Here is a 20629-nt window from a genome sequence, read left to right on the forward strand (position 1 = left end):
TGACGCCCGTTATTTAGTCGCGAGGCGTTAAACGTCGAAGGAAAACGCGAGCAAAAAAACGTCTCGGAGTGCACGGGCCTTAACAGTTAGACATTTATTAAATACTTGCACACGGGCATATGAGAGTTACTGCAGACTTCTGATTGGTAGTGCTGTTTGTCCTCTTGTGTTCCATCTATTCTGGTGTTCTCCAATGTTCGTAAGATGTAAGTGCCCTTATCTTCTTATCAGCCAATTCGAAAATCCTCTTCAGAAACTCTAAAGGCTACACTAAAACATCTGCCTAATTACACAAACACAAGCATCTTGTTCTAGCAGATACCATGTCCACTGGGTAAATTCTCCATTCACAAATAACATAAAAGTGTTGCTCTTTTATCCCCACTTAATTACTTGTTTCCTTCATATAAACAAAATGCTTTTCCAGAACAACAACACAGATATATATCTTCATAACTTGCTCTCCCGGCTACAAATTGTTCCTGGAAACATTATAAATGTTAATTTAACATTTAAATCAAGCCCTAATCAGTGTTTTCTTAATGATCAGTGGTGCATTTGTATGTAATTTGTCTATTAAATGCTTGAAATATATTACCGACTGGTCAGAGTACAAACTAAGTGCTGGAATTAAGTGCTCTTTCACATATATGCCTTAGAAAATAGCTTCGGAAATTAGCATTGAAAATTTGAGTGTTTATAGTGCCGGCAGAATCGAGCGATCAGAGAACCCCTGCAACACTTTACTCAGACAACTGTTTAAAGCAAGGGTTCACAAAAAGAAGAAGAAAGAATCGTTGGACGAGAACTAGTGAGACAGAAAGAAACTGCAGAAGAAAAGAGATTAATGATGTAAAGGGAAGAAAGTTAAAGGCAATAAATGCTGTAACTTTTTAAAACATTTAGAAAAATATGCCACAGTTTAAAAGTTCGAAAAGGGGTTGTTTTGAAAGTTCAAAAGTTCTAATATATTTGACTAAATATACAGTACAATAGTAATGTTGTGAAACATTATTACAGTGTGTTTTCCATTCAGGGTTTTTGCAGGTTTGAAATGTAAGACTTTATATATATATATATTTTTTTTACCTTTTTAGGACAACAAAGATAGAAATTTCAGACTTATTTAGGGCTACAGTACATCCGGAAAGTATTCATAGCGCTTCACTTTTTCCACATTTTTTATTCTAAAATTGATTAAATTTTTTTATTTATTTTAAATTCTACACACAATACCCCATAATGACAATGTGAAAAAAGAGTTTTTGAAATGGTTGCAAATATATAAAAAATAAAAAACCTGAAAGATCACATGTACAGAAGGATTCACAGCCTTTGCTAAATACTTTGTTGATGCACCTTTGGCAGCAGTTACAGCCTTAAATCTGTTTGAATATTCTGTTTGAATATGATGCCACAAGCTTGGCACACCTGTCTTTGGGAATTTTTACTCATTCCTCTTTGCAGTACCTCTCAAGCTCTATCAGGTTGGATGAGTGTACCGTCATTTTCAGATCTCTCCAGAGATGTTCAATAGGAGCTAGGTCGGGCTCTGGCTGGGCCACTCAAGGATATTCACCAAGCTGTTGTGAAGCCACTTTGTTGATATTGTGGCGGTGTGCTTTGGGCCATTGTCCTGCTGGAATCGTCACCCCAGTCAGATATCAAGAGCACTCTGAAGCAGGCTTTCATTTAGGATGTCTCTTTACATTGTTGCACTTATCTTTCCCTCTATCCTGACGAGTCTTCCAGTTCCTGCTGCTGAAAAACATCCCCACAGCATGATGCTGCCACCACTGCTGTTTCACTGTAGGGATGGTATTAGCCTGATGATGAGTGGTGCCTGGTTTTCTCCAAACGTAATGCCTGGCATTCACTCCAAAGAGTTTAATTTTAGTCTCATCAGACCAGAAAATTTAAATTCTTATGCTCTGAGAGTCCTTCTAATGCCTTTTGGCAAATTCCAGGCAGGAAGTGGCTTCCGTCTGGCTACTCTACCATACAGGCCTGATTGATGGATTGCTGCACAGATGGTTGTCCTACTGTAAGGTTCTCCTCTCTCCACAGAAGAACGCTGGAGCTCAGACAGAGTGACCATTCGGGTTATTGATCACCTCCCTGACTAAGGTTCTTCTCCCTCAATCACTCAGCTTAGATGGCCGGCCAGCTCTAGGAAAAGTCCTGGTGGTTCCAAACATCTTCCACTTACATATGATGGAGACCACTATGCACATTGAAACATTCAGAGCAGCAGAAATTTTTCTGTAACCTTTCCCAGCCTTGTGCCTTGAGACAATCCTGTCTTGGAGGTCTACAGACAATCCCTTTGTCTTCATGCTTGGTTTGTGCTTTAACATGCACTGTCAACCCTGGGACCGTATATAGACAGGTGTATGCCTTTTCAAATCATGTCCAATCAACTGAATTTACCACAGGTGAACTCCAATCAAGCTGCTAAAACATCTCAAGAATGATCACTGAAAACAGATTGTACTTGAGCTCAATTTAGAGCTTCACGGCAAAGGCTGTGAATACTTATGTACATGTGATTTTTCAATGTTTTTAATTTTAATAAATTTGCTTTTTTCACATTTTCATTTTGGGGTATGGCATGTAGAATTTTAAGGGAATATATTAATTTCATCTACTTTAGAATAAGGCTTTAACAAAACAAATTTTGTAAAAAAGCGAAGCGCTGTGAATACTTTCCAGATGCATTGTATATGCAAAGGATTTTTTTAATGGCCCAGCAAAAAAAAAAAAAGTACTTACCCATTAAAACAAATTCTAATTAGCTATTTCTTAGCTACATATTGTACATAATGTGTCAAAAGCAGACCCTATTTGTATACATGAATATTTTTCAACATAACTGTCGAGATATACTGTTGGTGATTGGATATGTATTGGATAAATTAGGTAGCTTTAAATTAACAAGGGAAAAGTAAAACCTGTTAAAATAATGTAAGACTTACAAGACAATATTTCAGTGAATTTAAGACATTTTAATACTTTTTAAAACTCTGCAGATACCCTATCAATTTTATTACTTATTTAATATGCAGATTATTCCAGTTAGGACAAAAATTATCTTTCAAAATAATTATTATGGTCTTTAGTGTCACATGATATTTCAGAAATGATTCTAAAAGGCTGATTTGCTGCTGAAAAAAAAAACATTTCTTTCCAGCAGAAAGGTGAGCTGGATGTCTGTTGTGCTGAAGTTGGCACACTCAGAATACACAGAGGAAACCTAACATATGTGTGCTACAACTGTTCAAATAGTGTGGATGGGAAGTACACTTGAATCTGTCACTATTGTATTTCAGTAATGTCTCTTCAGGGGTTTAATGTTTGTTAAATAAAGGACATATTATCATCCATATTTTGTATGTTCTATCTTACAGTATCCTATAGTCTGCCTGCAAATGTGCCCTGAGGATATACAAACAATAGACTACAGTTTATTTTAAGGTGTCAGCAGCTATGTTTACATTTACAGTTCTGAATTGAATTATTCATATCACATACATAATTTGTGAATTAAGCACCAATTTTATCGCAAGTGTTTAAGAGAACAAAAGTTGTCCCAAACTATCAATAATAAAAACGAAAGCTGCTGCAACTGGGGAAACCACTGTAGCTACTTTTTTCGTAAATCATAAATGACTTGTGCCGCAGAACATTAAGACAATCACGCAATAGCAAACACTGTCATGTTATCTTGCCTTCAGAGGCAGACGCCTGATGTTTGGGAACACAATCTTGTTGATTCACTGAACCAAATCATTCTGATGACAGACTTTTGGCTTAGGCCTTTTTGAACATCTAATCATTTGAGATGATGGCCAGTGAGACTGATTAATTGGTTTGCTATTTAATCACACAATCCACTGAGGCAAAGTCAAATTAGTTAGCATGTGTTAATCAATATGTCTTATTATTGCATTTTAAAAACACATGAAAACAGCTACTGTAACAGTGTATGAGAAATTACATGCACACTGAAGAAATACGCTTTGTGACACTTAGTATTATCAGACAGTGTGCAGTTTTAAAACTAAGTCTGTTTTACAACTTATTTTGCTTGTACTCAGCCAATTTTGTGTACCGGAATATTTTGAGTGAAAGTAAACTTACATGTGCATTAGTATATTAGACCCTTGCATTAGGCCTTACATAAGAAGAGCCTAATTTGTCATTAATGTTAATCTGACAACAAAAAGAAATGAGAAATGCCACTCACTGATCTTGAATGAATTCTTTTAAGCATAAATAAGTGTCAGTGTATATGCTATTCATACTAGGGCTGTCACGATACTGGAGTTCTTAAACAGCGCTGATTTGCCATTGCATTCACATGCTCAACAGAAAAGACTGTGAATGGCCGTGAAGGTCATCAGTTCACCATACTCATCGCTGTTTGCTGAGTGTAGCCACAGATACAGGGACACTGTAGCATTATAAAGCTGTGATTCATCAGTGGATAGCTCATATGTTAGCTTATAAATAAACCAGTTGATCGACGTGACTTTGAGACGCTCCAGTGTCTGTCTCTGTGTTTACATTCAGTAAACAGTGGTGAGTTTGGTGAACTGTCGACCTTCACGGCCAATCCCAGTCATTTCTGTTGAGCATGTGAACAAAATAGCAAATCAGCGATGTTTCTTCTGATTCTAGGGGTATTTTATGGAGTAATAAATGAACTTATAAAACCATTTCTGGGGATTTTTTTTACTTACCGAAGCCACAGACTCAGAGAATCAGAGAATGATTAACTTATTAAGAGAAGGATTAACTTATTAAACCAATGCAGTATGTGGCACCTTTAAAGATTACCAAAACATTAAGTTACTTATTAATTACTTATTAAATTACTTATTAATAAAAGACTAACAATGCGTGATAGCTAAATAAATATTTTAAAATTTAATTTCATCCTGATTTAAAAAAATTTCTTAATATAACTTTTTTTTTTCATTTGTCCATTTTAATAAATGTACATACAGTAGGGCTAGTGTTTTCGGTTAGTTGCATGTGATTTTGCATAATTTACTATTATTATTTGAGCAAGGGCATGCAATTTGTAACAAAACATTAAATGATAAAACTTCACAGAGCCTAATACTTGGCTAAGGTAAATGTAAATGTAAGTTTCAGTGTTTCCTTTAGGATTTTTTCCAGCTGTGGCGGCAGGCCTTTTTTAAACAGATCTAGCAACTACCTGTGGCATTATTTAAATGACAATTGTCGTGAGCGCAATTTGACAGTTTGAGATCAGCCTATAAGTATGCAAATCTTTTTGCTTGCGCGCTGATTTTCTCTGCTCGTGCACTAAACTTCTTGCACGCCCCCTTAAATATGCGCTGCTCAAATGCAGATCTTCTTGTGCGCTCTCAAATAAACGCTGCTGAAGTGCGATTTAGTGCGTTTATGTAACAAGTATGTCTCCAACATTTATTAGATTTGCTAGGAATATTTATGAATGTCTCCAATAGACCTACAGAGCGATATTATTGCGTCCTAAGATAAAGTGAAATGGCTATACGTTGTGTTTGCTGGCCTCATGCTTCACGCACATGTCAGTCAGTCAGCCAGTCAGTCAGCACGTACTGTAACCTTAGAAGGTTAAACAAATACGACTACGGTTACAGTAAAGTTTGCGCTGTTATAATTCACTTACCTTTTAATACATTTTAGTGCCATTATCGCCCGCTATTAAAAAAAAACATGACTGAATGTTTTGAATGACAAGATGTAATGTAGCCGTGGCAGGATAAATTTTGGCATGGCGCCCCGCCATTGAAGAATGAATGTAGTGGAAACCATGAATTTTATTCAATTAAATTAAGTAATATGTTTAACTGACACACATAATGATGACTGTGTTTGCAGCATAAATGCAAAGCTTTAGGCAACATTTTCCCAGAATCAATGTGCAAAAACCCAAAGTGTAAGAATTATCCTCCTCTGCTTTATGTTAGCATGTGCATTAGAGAGAAAGTTAATCAAGGGAGGGGACAGAAGCAGACAGAAAGAAAGAAGAAAAACAACACACAGTGAAAAAAGTGTGAGGGAGAGAGAGAGAGAGGCAAGGCTCGCAATGTTGTTCCATTCGGCTTCCTAATCCTGCTCTGCCTCCAGCATTCAATTAACTCCTCACCAGCAGATCAAATGACTGGCTAAAAGAGAGTGTGACCGAGCCTAAACGCTAATTAATACTTAGGAATCAATGCCCCTCAATACTAAATGTCAAATAACAGTACAAGAGAGAACAAGCAGTTAGGATGAAAAGCTCACTTTTGTGTTACGATGGATATTTATGTTTCTGGGATGAAAATAACAGCCGGGCCGGTTCAGACACGTGGGCGCAGGCTGAATGTCAGAGGAGACATAATGGGGAAAGAAAAGTGAAAGGTGCTCCGCGCCAGACACTTCAGCGAGGAGTTACAGCCGAGCCGCATTACCAATAATGTACTTTCTGTTCGTCTCTTTCGTTGTCCATTTGTCACTCTCACTCAGTCTTTCTCTGGGAGGTGTTACAGGTGTACAGTGCTGCTATAACAGAATGCCGCTGTTCAATCTGGGAGTCTGATATTAGGATCCATTCAGGCCGATCTGATCCCAAATAGCCAGGTGAGATGAATCGGTGGAGGTAATGTGTTTCGAATGGGTCTCCTGTGAGCATTTGTGATGGTACCTCAAGGGAAAGGTCTCTGACTTCCGCACTCGACTATAATGACTATATACGGTGCCCAGCATAAATGTGTACACTCTTTACAGATGTCTCTTTCAAATGAATACTGTTCATAGAATGCTGTACAATAATGTATTTGTGTATATATTATAGATTAGTCAGTACCAAAGCCAAAACAGAAACTAATTTAACAAAACAACTTATTATTACGATGTACTTTAGTAGACGACAATTAATATGTTAGAGAAAAATATTAAATACCTTTAAATGAAAGAGAAAAAAAATTAAGAGAACCATATAAAAATAACAAACTTTGATGAAAGTTATGTATTATCGTTATAGACCATTTCAATGTGATCACGTTATCGGCCCATGAACATTTCCTGCTTATTATCAAACAATTTCATAACTGTCAGAAAAGACAATTCAATCATAGCCGTATGTTAAAACAGCTATCATAACATCATCAATATGTGGCTCTTTTTGGAATCTCTGAAGCTATAGAAATTAAAAATGTAAATCAGGAAATACGTTGGCACTATTCTTTTTGTTTACATCTCTCAAAATTGTCTATGTTCCTAAAGATGTAAGGTGACCACACTTTTGTATTAATTGATATTTTGTTTAAACCGACTAAAATACATTTCTATATTCATAATAAAAATAAAAGAAATAGGTAAAACATATTGATTTTCTCATTTTATTACGTTTTTCACATTTTGTTTAATAATTTTTCAAGCCATTTATTGAAAGTGCATTTTATTTAGTTTAAACATGATTTTTTTTTTATGTTTTGTTTTTATTTTCTTTGTAATTCGAATGTGAATGTAATAAAGATGTGGAAAATGGAAAGGCAGTAAGCCGAAAAAACGGAATTATTTACCCACTTCATGTACTGCTTGGTGATAGATTATTATTTTGTAATGATTTTCATTACATAATTTTTATCTTAATTTTGATGGATTTTTTGGTAAATTTCCTGTTTATTAAACTAGAGAATCGAACAAAAGCAAATGGAGTGAATTGCGATTGAAAACAAAACCAGCAACCATACTTTCATGGCCTAATTGTTTTATGTGATTATTCTGGCTAAACATGTTCAATAATGATTTATCTAATATTCATATTTAAAATCCTAAATAAAATTTACACACTGAATTCACAAATTGAGGCAGAATCAGCTTAAAAGTTTTTTTTTTAAACATTAAATTTACATAGAATAAAATTGTTATTATTTAAAGGTGCAGTATGTAAGTTTGACAACCAGTGGTTGAACTAGGTATTGCATTCCTGGATCAAGACACACACACACACACACGCCGGTTGCCAGATTGATGACCAACAGGAGACTAAAGACTAATTTAAGGCAAATTTTAAATGTTTTCTAAATAAAAGCAACGGCACACTAGGAATATTTTCGATATTAAAAGGAGTTTTTCTCCTAACCAACACCTGAAATTTATATTTTAGAAATGGCTTCTATTTCTTGCAGCTGAACAACAGAACTATGACAATGATCACCTCAGGTACACCTTATGTGATTTATTCAGTGTTAAATGCTAATAATGTGAGTTATTTTGTTTCTATTTTGTATTTTGAAATATTATTGTAGTTTTATATTTGTCTTCCTCTTTCAAGCTTTGGGAATATTGTATCATTTACAATCATGCTAATGAAAGGAATTCTGAATTGAATTGAACTGAATTCTGAACTCAGTTTGAATGCCATTTTACATGACATGAAAGCAGCAGCAGATAGTTCACCTCAGATCCTTAAAAATAAAATAAACTGTTTGTAATTGAACTTAAGAACTGTGACTCAGTGCAAGCCAACACATGTCGTTCATAATATTAATATTTTTTGCTAATTAATAACCTCACGTGGAACTCTGAATCTGCGTCTCATTTGTGAGGGTGTTACTGTCCACCGGCGGTCGCTTTTTGGTCACAGACATACACTTTGAGAGCCTTTCTGACTGAAGGAATGAAATATACGGTTTTCCAACAAGGCAACCCGCAGTGCTTCAAAATAATTGGCTTAAGTGGCAGTGGGCAAGTTAAAGGAACTAAAACAACGACAGCCGCTGCGGTGTCCTGACATTTTATCCTACCTATCAGATTATGCTACCGCCACTGGATTTGAATGGTTCGATGTTGGAGTTAGGTATTAGGTAGGTTAAGGCAATATTACAGCTTTATATCACACTAATCCACATTAAATTTTTCACTGGTAGCAAAATCTAAAGGGTAGCATATTACATCACTAAAATGTGCTACCTCCTTTTTGAATGGTTGGTAGGACAATCTGACTGTAACGGGAATGTCACACTGACAACAAGGTGCGGATCCAAATGCAGGTTTAGTCGAATGGTCAGGCAAGCAGTGGTCAATACAGGGGCACCCAGATGTATAAGGGCAATCCAGGGTCTTAGTCAAAGTAACAGGCAGATGGTGACAAGGCAAGCAGCAAACAAGATTAAACAAATAAACGTGGCAAGAATCAAAAACACGCCAACACAAGACAAAGGTAATGCGTTGTAATGTCACTTAAACAGATAACAGGACTCAGCAACATTGTGTGTGTTTGTGCTGCTTATCTAGTGCAGTAATCAGTCCAAAAGCAGCTTCAGCTGTGAGTGTCTAATCAGTAGTGACTTGGAGCAAGTGAGCGTGTGTGTTGCATGACTGGGATCTGTAGTCCATAAACTGGCAGATTTTTCAGCTATCTATGGTGTTTAGATCACTGGTGATTGTGACACTGACAAGGTAGGACAAATCGTTAGAATACCGGCACTGAGCCCACAATTTCAAAGCAGAATATCTGACTTTAGCATTGTTTTTCAGTTGAACAAGAATGTTGACTTACAAAACTTACATACAGCACCTTTAAATGTAACTGTATTGCTAATATTAATTTATAACTAATACTGATGCCAATTTCTCAATTAAAGCTTTTTGTTCATTTATTTATATCGTAGTGATTAATGTGTAAATATATTCACTGCTTTTTGGTCGAAAATACAGTGTGAATTCACTTTTTATCTGCTTTTATTTAGAAAAAAAATATGCAATGAAATCAGCTGTTTACTGAAATACTATTCTTCCGGTATCAAATGCATAACGTGATCCATCAGAAATCTTTATAGGTTTCTGAATATTATTATCACATTGAAAAAGGAAACTTTGCAGTTTTCTAATCAAATATAATCAAAATAACCACTATAAATCTCTTTACTGTCATATTTGATTGATTTATTGTGTAACGATAACCATGATGAAATGCCTCTTGCAATGAGCACCTGGAACTGTAAAGGTCTCCCACCCACAGCATCCATCGCTAACCTCATGCATGCTTGTGCACCTGTCTGTTCACCCTTTTCAAAACACTCTATTAGTTCAGAGCTCCTTCTGAGCAGGTGTTGTAAATGTGTGTACGTGTGTGATTGTCAGCGTTTGAACTCCGGCGTCCCGCTAAGCCTGACTCACCTCAGCACCTCGTTGGGGTTTCCTGACTTGCTGCCTTTTTTGTCAGGTGCGCCGTGGCATCCAGACTTCAGCAGCGTGTGAGGACCCCGGTCCAGCATCATTGTGGAGGTTGCCATGGCGATTATGGCTACAGCATCACGCACTCGAGCCTCCAGGCCATAGTCCCACTCATCATAAGAGACAGAGATCAACCCTGAGATAAAGGAAGACTATATTTAGTCAAAGAAAAATGTCAATTTAAATGAGTTCAACCTTATTCGCATTCGTCCAGTGTTTCCTACTCATCCCTTTAATTTGTCCTGCTGCTCCCATTTCATAATGAATTTAAATATGTTTGGTTATATAACTCATTATAGTATAAAATGTATCTAACATTTGGATTTGCAAAGGAAACTAAAAATCACACTAAAGCGAGGTCGCAAATGGCTGTGATTTAATTCAATTACAGTCCAGTCTGTTGCAGAGTGTGTATTAAAGTGAAGCACACACTTTGCTGTGATTGTAGCCAAAAATCTGTACACGTACAGTAACACATTTGATTGTATAAGCAATGTGTTAAGATGCAAAGTTTTAGTGTGACTTCAGCTATATTGCATCTGATGTTTTTGTACATATTATTACATATAATCTAATATATATATATATATATATATATATATATATATATATATATATATATATATATATATATATATTTTTTTTTTTTTTTTTTTTTTTTTTTTTTTTTTTGGTAACTCCTGAGAGATTTGATCCATATTGACATGATAGCATCATGCAGTTGCTGCAGTTTTGTCGGCTGCACATCCATGATGCGAATCTCCCGTTCCACCACATCCAAAAGGTGCTCTATTGGATTGAGATCTGGTAAATGTAGTGGCCATTTGAGTACAGTGAACTCACTGTCATGTTCAAGAAACAAGTCTGAGATGATTCACACTTTATGATATGGTGTTCATCCTGCTGGAAGTAGCCATCAGAAGATGGGGACACTTTGGCCAGAAAGGGATGGATATGGTCAGAAACAATACTCAGGTACTGTAGTCTGTGGCATTGACACAATGCTCAACTCGTACTAATGGGCCAAAAGGGTGTCAAGAAAATATCCCCCACACCATTACACCTCCAGCAGCCTGAACCATTGATACAAGGCAGGATGGATCAATGCTTTCATGTTGTTGACGCCAAATTCTGCACTTTTGGTGAGCCTTTGTGATTTGTTGTTCTTAGCTGACAGGTGGCACCCGGTGTGGTCTTCTGCTGCCCATCCGCCTCAAGGTTGGATGTGTTGTGCGTTCAGAGATGCTCTTCTGCATACCTCGGTTGTAACGAGTGGTTGTTTGAGTTACTGACGCCTTTCTATCAGCTCGAACTAGTCTGGCCATTCTTCTCTGACCTCTGGCAAAAACAAGGCATTTGCACCCACAGAACTGCCGCTCACTGGACAATTTTCTTTTTCAGACCATTCTCTGTAAACCCTAGAGATGGTTGTGCGTGAAAATCTCAACAGAACAGCAGTTTCTGAATTACTTAGACCAGCCCATCTGGCAGAAACAACCATGCAATATTTAAAGTCACTTAAATCACCTTTTCATCTCCATTCCCATGCTCAGTTTAAACTGCAGCAGATCGCCTTGACCATGTCTACGTGCCTTGATGCATTGAGTTGCTGCAATGTGATTGGCTGATTAGAAATTTGCGTTTACAAGCAGTTAGACCGGTGTAACTAATAAAGTGGCCAGTGTGTGTGTGTGTGTGTGTGTGTGTGTGTGTGTGTGTGTGTATACACAATTACATCATATGCTGAAATACAGCAATTTCAATGGCTGTTGTGCTTGTTTGTGTCAATATGATCAAACTGTGTTGGTTGAGATAATCAAACTTCACACATTTCTTACAAAACATCAGCCTAATTGCTAAAGATTTTGTAGGCAGGTTTTGGTTAAAATGTTTTCACCGAAACAGCATTTTTCCACCAAAAAAGCTCAAGTGATGTTTTTAAATGTGAGGAAATTAATACAAATCAATGTACATACCAAAAAATTAAAATTAATACAACTACTTTAGGTAAGTCCAGGTACGAGTCAATGATCTCTTGAGTAGGTAGTCCACTAAAAACTAAAATACTTTGCGACTGTTAAAAAAGTGTGTTCTATATAGTATGTATTAGAGAATGCAGTCCAGATATACAACATTTGCCATGTTGCCATTATCACATGATACACCAGCATCAGTAGCCATTTATTATTATCCTCTCTTGTGGCCTCATGGGATAGTAAAGTGTCCATAGTATACACACTTCAGAATCGTGCCAGAAGAAATCGGCCATCTGGGTACTTTTTTGTCAATTCTTTGACAAAACTACAGATTCAGTACAAGACTATTGGTTTTGGAGCCCTTAAAGGGATTGATTGCCCAAAAATGAAAATTAAGTCATCATTTAATCACCTTTCACTTGTTTAAAAACTGTTTGAGTTACTTTCCTCATTTGAACACAAAAGAAGATATTTTGAAAAATGTTTGCTGCCGGCACGCATTGACATTCATGAAAGTCGATGCGTGCCAGCTATCACTTTAATTTTCAAGTCTCTGATGGATTTATTTAAATATAAACTGTACACAATACTCAAACCCTCCAGTATCATGTGGAAGTCCTTCTTTTCTTACCTGTTGGAAAGACATTGGGCACATTATCTGTATCCCCTGCCACCAAAGATGGTACGATCCAGGTATAACCGTAACCAGTGAGGCCAACAGAATGTGCCACTTCAAAAATGGTGGTGGCTTCTTCTTTAGTGCAGTACAGCAGTATAACAGGACTCTGGAGCTTCTTCATTTGGTTCTGGATCTTCGAGTCTCCATCATCCACTGACATGTCCAACAGCAGCACCTCTTCCAGCTCCCAGCCGACAAAACTGTTATCAACGGTACTCCGTATCTGGAAGATGACAAAACAGAGAGAGATAGAGATGAAAAACTCCACTGCTTGCGTTTGTCCTTCAGATATGAACAGAAAAGAAAGTTGAAAATCAATGACAAGACAAAGGGAGGTAAGAGAAAGTCATTTTTTTTATTTTAATGAACAAATGATAAAACTAAACCTAAAAAGTGAAACTCCCATCATGCACCACTACAAGTTTGCAGCCCAGCAAACATGTTTTGATCTCTCTGATTCGTGAAGAAGCAAACCTAACCCACATTTCAAAACGCACAAGTCTGCGCAGCTCTGAGACTGAGGAGACGGAGAGGAATTAAACTGCATTTCCTCATAACAAATTGTTCAAACACGCATCCGCAGAGATGCTCTCCATTATAATCAGCTGCAGTCAGAACTAGAAGATGAAATTATTGCACCCACATTTCTGATGATGCATATTTCCGTATCGGCCCATATTTTCAGCCAATTTGACAGACTTGCGAATTGCACTGACAGTATCATTACACAAATGCAGTCAAGTGCAGAGTGAGCTTTCAGTACCACAGGGGTAAACACGCAAAAAAAATAAAAAATCCTGTGGTGGCCCCTAGTACACTGATACTATTAGACTGCAATACTAGAATACTGAATGAGCTCTATATTATGGGTCAAATATTAAACAACAGCCAATTTAGGAGTCAAATTAATTGAACAAATGTGTTTTATCATGGTTCATTTACTACTAAAAGCAGGTTTTTAAAGTCTCTAAATACAAATTTCCTTAAAGAAGCAGATGTCTCAGAAGAACCTCAGACACACACACACACACACACCACAATATTACAATGAGAAAAAGGCAGTCAGTGTTGCCAGATACACCTGAATGTTTTCAGCTCAACCTGTCCAAAATTCTCCCAATGCCTAAAAACTAAAAATGAGTAGGTGCACACTTGGTTTTTGTTAAATATTTATCATGAAATACATGTTCAAAACATCCAAACTGATCCCAAACCAGGCCAAAACAGGTCAGTCCTCCTAAGCTGTTTATTACAAGGACAATCAAATTCTAAACCTGCAAAAAGATGTTGGGGAATTTGGCCTGAAATCAAAATCTCAATTCATTGAACATTTTAACTCGATTATAATAATCAATATAATTATATTAATTAATTAGTTTAATGAACAATTATTTTATTTATTTATTTATTTTTGCCCCTCATAGTTCATTGACAGGTTTTGTACAGTATAAATATGCTCACATATTTCTAAATGAAAGATGCATTTCTTATAGTAAAATAATTGAAGGAAACTCACACTATCTACTATCTATGACTATTTATTGAACATCAACGTTGAACAACTGAAATTAAAACACACATTGTCTAGAAACAAGTCACTTCTTGACAATAAATAACTTGCACTTTTGAAACAAAATCAATTATTTTTTGTGTTTTTCATATTAAAAGTAGAAAACAATCAGCATCTCTTCTACTGTACATAAACACGCTTGCATATCATGAAAATCATATTTTAAAACATTTCTGTAAACAAATATTTCAATGTAAATAATCATTTTAATGTAAAGGAAAATATGTCACCTCAAGATATCTCTAGCACAGCCTGCAATCATGGTCAGTTAAGAGCAAAGTATAGGCTCAAGAATGGGACCTCATCGTACTTGACCAGAGATCAGATGTGCATGTAAAGTGTGGCCAACAGAGCGGGGTCATTTGACTCCCCACGCGGTAGGGCAAGTAATTGAAAAAAATTGACCTAGAAAATTGACCTAGGGCATCCGCTGCGTAAAAACATGCTTGATAAGTTGGCAGTTCATTCCGCTGTGGCGACCCCGGATTAATGAAGGGACTAAGCCAAAAAGAAAATGAATGAATGAATGAATGATTGCTTCTAAATGTCGATTGATCATTTTTCGATTAATCGCCCACCCCTAGCTCAGATGTTTAATCAGTTATGTTAACTAATATATATGAGTTCAGCTGACTCTTTCTTTAAATATAATAAGTTCAGCCAAGTAAAACTTTGATATGTAAGTTATGCTGGCACATTGAATCCAGATAAGGTAATGTAACATAATTAAGTTGTGATAACTAATTAGTGCACTCATGTTTTACAGTGCATTTAAAAAAGTTTTATATTTCAGTTTATACCTGTGTTTTCTTCAGTTTACAGACAGAAGAGCTCATTTTATTTTATTTTTAATATTTCAATTACAAGAAATTAATTTTAGCAGGTACAGATTTGGCTTAAGTTAAAAATAACACAAATAATGACAAATATCCCAACACAAATCTATTAAGTTAACTTATCAAATTTATTTGGATTGAACATAAAATAATTAAGTTGTCACGAAAACATCTTAAGAATTGTGTTGTTTCAGTTCATTTTAAATGAGTAGTTTAAACAAGCAGGTAAACTTTTTTTTGAAAGTTTTTTTGAGTGTAGATACACCGATATTTAAAATCTATTTATTTAAATCTGACCAGTGATCAAGAAAGGTACACTTAAATAAAATCAAACTAAAAGTTTGATTTAAGAACGTTTTAGTTAAAGAAATAAGTTTAAGAACTAAAGTTGGAGAAACTTTAAGTTTAGGAACTAAGTTTAAGAACTAGTTTGAGAAAGTTTTGCATACTATCCTTATCAAATTTGAAATATATACTCATGACACACTTTTCTTTCAAGGCATATTACAAGACTGATTTCATCTGTTTGTATTTGAAAAAGCTAATATTGAACAGTACATTTTTTCTTTCTCATTACTTCAAAATGAAATATATATATATATATATATATATATATATATATATATATATATATATATATATATATATATATTTTTTTTTTTTTTTCAATGATATCTATTTTTATTTGTAGCTTACTGGAGTCAAAAAACTGTTATTATTTTTAGTTAGGTAGGTGTAAATGCTTAATAATGTTTGCCAACTAAAGCTAAATTAATTAAAAACAAAAAACTTTTATATGCTCACAGTATAAAAAAATTTGAGATATTCTAAAAATTACTGAATTTAGCAAAATTAAATAAATGTAGAAATCGTACAATAGTACAAATAAATTACCAATACCCACTCCTCATATTTCTACATTTCAAAAAGGTAATGTGTAATAATAAGTCTGTTACATTTGGTTACAATATGAAATCCTCATTTAAATACCAAGGCATTTTCCATGTAATTTACAAAACACCCTGCAGGAGAAGATAAAAGTGCAGGTAATGAGGCAGTTTCAGAAGATGAAACGGCTTAAATAGAAAGAAGAAGAGAACAGATGTCCATGTGGCCGGAGAGCAGAAAACAGCCCTGGACACAGTTTGTTAAAGCTCCTGGAATGGCCTGAACCATTGTTTCCCTCTCAGCAGACAGCAGCCCAAACACCTGGCACAGGTCTCGCTGGTCCACATCAAAAAGCCCACTGCAAACACCTGAAAAACACCAAGAGCCTCCTCAACAGGCACAGCATCCTCTCTGCTGCACTTCTGCTTCACCCTGAGCTGAATTACTGAAGCTACAGCCAAATCAAAGAACTCAATCCTGCCTGCTGCCCTGGGTATTGAACAACTTTAACCACAGCACTGTGGGCCAAATGTACATTCGGGAGGAGTGTGGCAAAGCTTTTGCTGCCCAGTTGAGAGGACATGTAGTAGGGTTATTAGAGTTCATTGCAACAAAACACATTAAACTAAAATAATTGTTACGTATAAACACCAGCTGGGGGAAAATAATGTATAGAGAAAGATATATAGGGACTATAATATATAGAGAATTAAAGACAAAACCACTAAAATATTCATTTCAAAACAGAAAAAGTATATATAATTATTAGGGGTGTGAAGAGACCTCGCAAGACTAAATCGCAACGAGATTTCTCGTTGAGGTGAAATATTGTCACGTGAGCTGTGATGTTATGATGAGCGTTAGGATGAGTTTAGCATTGAAGACTGAAGGCTGGATTGGTTTTGAACCTCATTTCAAGTGTTTTGGACACATCTGGCAACCTGGGCTGCCTCGGTGTCGCATCCAGTCGCGTAGAGTTTATAGTAAAATATTTTGCAGTGTTGGCATGTCCTTTGTGACATATTTCATTAAAATAAAGTAAAATAAAATTCATTACAAGTTTATTTTAAAAAGCACCTAAATTGTTTTGGATTTTGTTTTTGCTTTTTCTTTAGTTGAATAAAAATCTATTTTTCATTCATATATTAGCAAATATTTACAGCATAGAATTCAACATTAATAAAAAGCACCTAAATAGTTTTAAAACACTATTTCTCATTCATTCATCCTTGAAGATTCCCAAAAACAGTATAAAAATCTCATCTCGTCTCATTCTTGTGAACCCAATCTCATGTGTTGTCTCACCGCTAATAATAAAAAAATTAAAATTAATTTATTTAAATGTATTTAAACGTAAATAACTATTTTTTTATCCGATTTTTAAAAAATATTCATTTTTATTCAGTTTAATCTAAACCCCAAAATAAGTGAAAATAGAAATAAACTGAATAAAAAATGTAAACATATTTTTAAAACTTGATGAAAACTTAAAAATAAGATCGAATAATTGATACGTACATAAAATCGACATAAACTTTTATAAATTAGATATAAATAAAACATTCATATTAAACACTAATGCTGTAACCAAAATGCTATTATAGTTCTTGATATTTTAATTGTAGTTAATTTTATGCATTTTCAGTATTAATAATTTTTTTAGATATTATTAAAATTTTATTAATTTCTTTTTTAAAAGATATAATGTTGCTATTTCAAGTTTAGTGTCACATTTTTGTTCCAGTCAGTTCTTTAAAATATTTTTTTTTTTTCAATTATTTTAAATCTGATATTATCTCATGATATGATCTGATATTATTTCAGATTTATTCCAGGAAATGTTTGACTCTAAGTTAAAGGTGCAGTAGGTGATTGTCTTCAGAAACCTTTTTTTGTTGTGCTGGTTGATCTAAGTGTGTTTATGTGTATTTTTATATTCTGGGTAAGGCATAAGACTAAAAAATGTTCATCCAATTAAAATTTGTTGGGCTGATAATTCCTATAACTCTGATAAGTAGCCCCAACCTGTCTGTCAACAAATGTAGATTTGTACATCTGCGCGCTCTTGTTTGAGCAGACAGATCTGGAAGATTTGCAAGAGAGTGACAACACTAAAAACAAAGGCCGTTTAAAATCCTGAGTTACTTTTGCACGCTGGAGGAACGATGACAGCATGGCTGAAGTATTCCTCTTAGACAGGTGATGTTATGTTTTAAAACTATTTTAGTCACACAAAGCTGACAATGTGTTGTATCATGAATGGGTTATATGCACAGAAGTGTTGTTCAGCCACTGAAATCTCCTGGCGAAAGATTGATTTGACTATTTCCAGTTTCATAAGGGGTAGCATTTACAGCATTGATAATATAGACTTTTATTTAGTTTAACAACAAAACATAAGTAAATATCGCTATTCCACCTAGCCTGCTTTACTGAGGCAAAGTTGCTTTTATATTCACATTGGTTCATTTTTAAACAATGACAACCTGTGACGCGCTCCCCATATTGTTTACCATGCTACTCTGAATATTCGATCTGAAATAGCATGTAAGTACGGCTTAGTAATAAATTTAATTCCTGCAAGCTGCTGGCCAACCACTAAGCATACAGTAATCGCTTTAGGACAAAGTGCATGAGAACAGCGATCCTTGCATGCATGAAATATTGCACATTATGACAAGTTTGGTTTGCAACACAACTAAAAATGTGTTGATATATTACAGTTTTCATTCAGATTGTAGTTTTATAAAGTACTATAAAGATTTTAACTGTCTAATGACATGATCTAGAGGGTTGTCTGCTGTCATCTTTATGGTGCGTGTGCCTTATTTCAGGGGGCTTGGCTTTAGACGGCAGGGCAGGGACTGTGTTTTCAAAGCTATTCTGCTAACAGTTAGCGTTTGGGCAGATAACCGACTGCACCTTTACCATTTCACTCTTTAATAAGTATTTTAACAATAACTAAAAGAAGCTTTTATCTCAGTGCTAGTACAGTATTCAATTCCAAAGGCGTATACTGTAAGAGCCATGTGATGAATGAACAAAAAAAAGCTCAGAGGGAAAATTCCACTAGTCATCATTTACTCAGCCTCGCGTCACTCCAAACTCTTGCAACTTTCCATCTTCCCTCTTTTTTTCTGTTGTCACATGGCTTGAGAATGACATAAGGGTCAGCAGATGATGACATAAGATTAATTTCTGCCTGGAAATAAGACCAAAAACTGGGAGCGGATAGTAGCATCAGCTGCAATAGGAGTGCAGTATAGTGAGGACGGGTGCATTAGTTTTGACAGCGTACGGAAGATGGAGGAGAGAAAGCCAGCATTAGCTGAGACAGGAGCATTGGCAAACTCCTGATGATGAAAGAGGCTGAACTGCAGCGGCTGCTTCCCCAGCGGGAGTTACAGCGCCGGTATTAGGGTGTGAACCCAACCAGCTACAGCTTTCAGAATTACAGCCAGTCAAGCAAAAAGAGCTTCGGTCTGGGGTTTCACAAGATCCCAATCTCAATTTGGCTAAATTGGTGAGGCTCTGGATAGACGGCTGTTTATATAGACCCTGAGGATGCATTGCAATGATCTGATAAACTGGAGCAGGTACTCCTGAATGGAGCGTTTGGTGGTGGGATTAAGAACAGACTTCATTTCAATAAAAGTACTCAAATCAAGGATAAAAAAACTAACCCTTTGAATAAAAAGCCTGAAATTTGACCCTGGAACTGCTTGAACAAAACAGAAACTAAAACTGAAATGAATTATAGAAACGTCTCACCCGATTGACAAAGTCCTGGTGTCCAGGGTAATAGGTGGTGACGATGGAGAAAATGTACCAATCATACTCCTCCATTATGTTCAGCATAACAGAGGCCTGCTGCTCGATAGAGGGACCAAACTGGAAGAACATGGAATGGTCATCCTGCAAGAAACAAATACACATTATAAGACGACTATAACTAAATGTATAAATAGGTATACGTATACAATAAGTCGCTTGGGAAAAATGCTACAGTATATAAATTTAAGTTAGGACATATTTTAGTCTAATACGATTGAATCTTCTATCTTAAAGCACCATTAATTTTAAATTGAGCACTTTTGTAATTCATACCCCAGCATATATACTGTAGTGGCATGAACGGCAATACTGTACCAAACATTTCACTTACACAGGAAATTCAGTTCAATTCATCTTTATTTCTATAGCACTTTTACAATGTTAACTGTCTCAAAGCAGCTAAACATAGACATTGTAGTAAATTGAAACTGTGTCAGTCCAATTTTCAGAGATGAAGTTTAGTTCAGTTCAGTGTGGTTTCATTTTCACTGCTGAAAGTTCAAACAATGACGAGCAAATCCATGCACAGCTCCACAAGTCCCAAACCAAGCAAACCAGTGGCGACAGAGGCAGGGAACAAACTTCACCAATTGACGAAGTGAATTAA

The 20629-nt window shown here is 35.7% G+C and overlaps 1 protein-coding gene across 9 annotated transcripts in view; it reads right to left on the minus strand.

Annotated features, from left to right (window-relative positions):
- grin2bb (glutamate receptor, ionotropic, N-methyl D-aspartate 2B, genome duplicate b) overlaps window positions 1-20629 on the minus strand; it is a 193567-nt gene that overhangs the window by 63905 nt on the left and 109033 nt on the right. For all 9 annotated transcript variants that reach the window (XM_073946063.1, XM_068219735.2, XM_068219733.1 and 6 more), the window contains 3 exons: window positions 19960-20103; window positions 12847-13117; window positions 10183-10375 (listed from right to left, as the gene is read on the minus strand). In XM_073946063.1, coding sequence (XP_073802164.1) covers window positions 10183-10375; window positions 12847-13117; window positions 19960-20103 — 608 coding nt within the window. The remainder of the gene's footprint in view (window positions 1-10182; window positions 10376-12846; window positions 13118-19959; window positions 20104-20629) is intronic.

Source organism: Danio rerio, chromosome 1, assembly GCF_049306965.1.
Source record: "Danio rerio strain Tuebingen ecotype United States chromosome 1, GRCz12tu, whole genome shotgun sequence".
Lineage (NCBI taxonomy): Eukaryota > Metazoa > Chordata > Actinopteri > Cypriniformes > Danionidae > Danio > Danio rerio.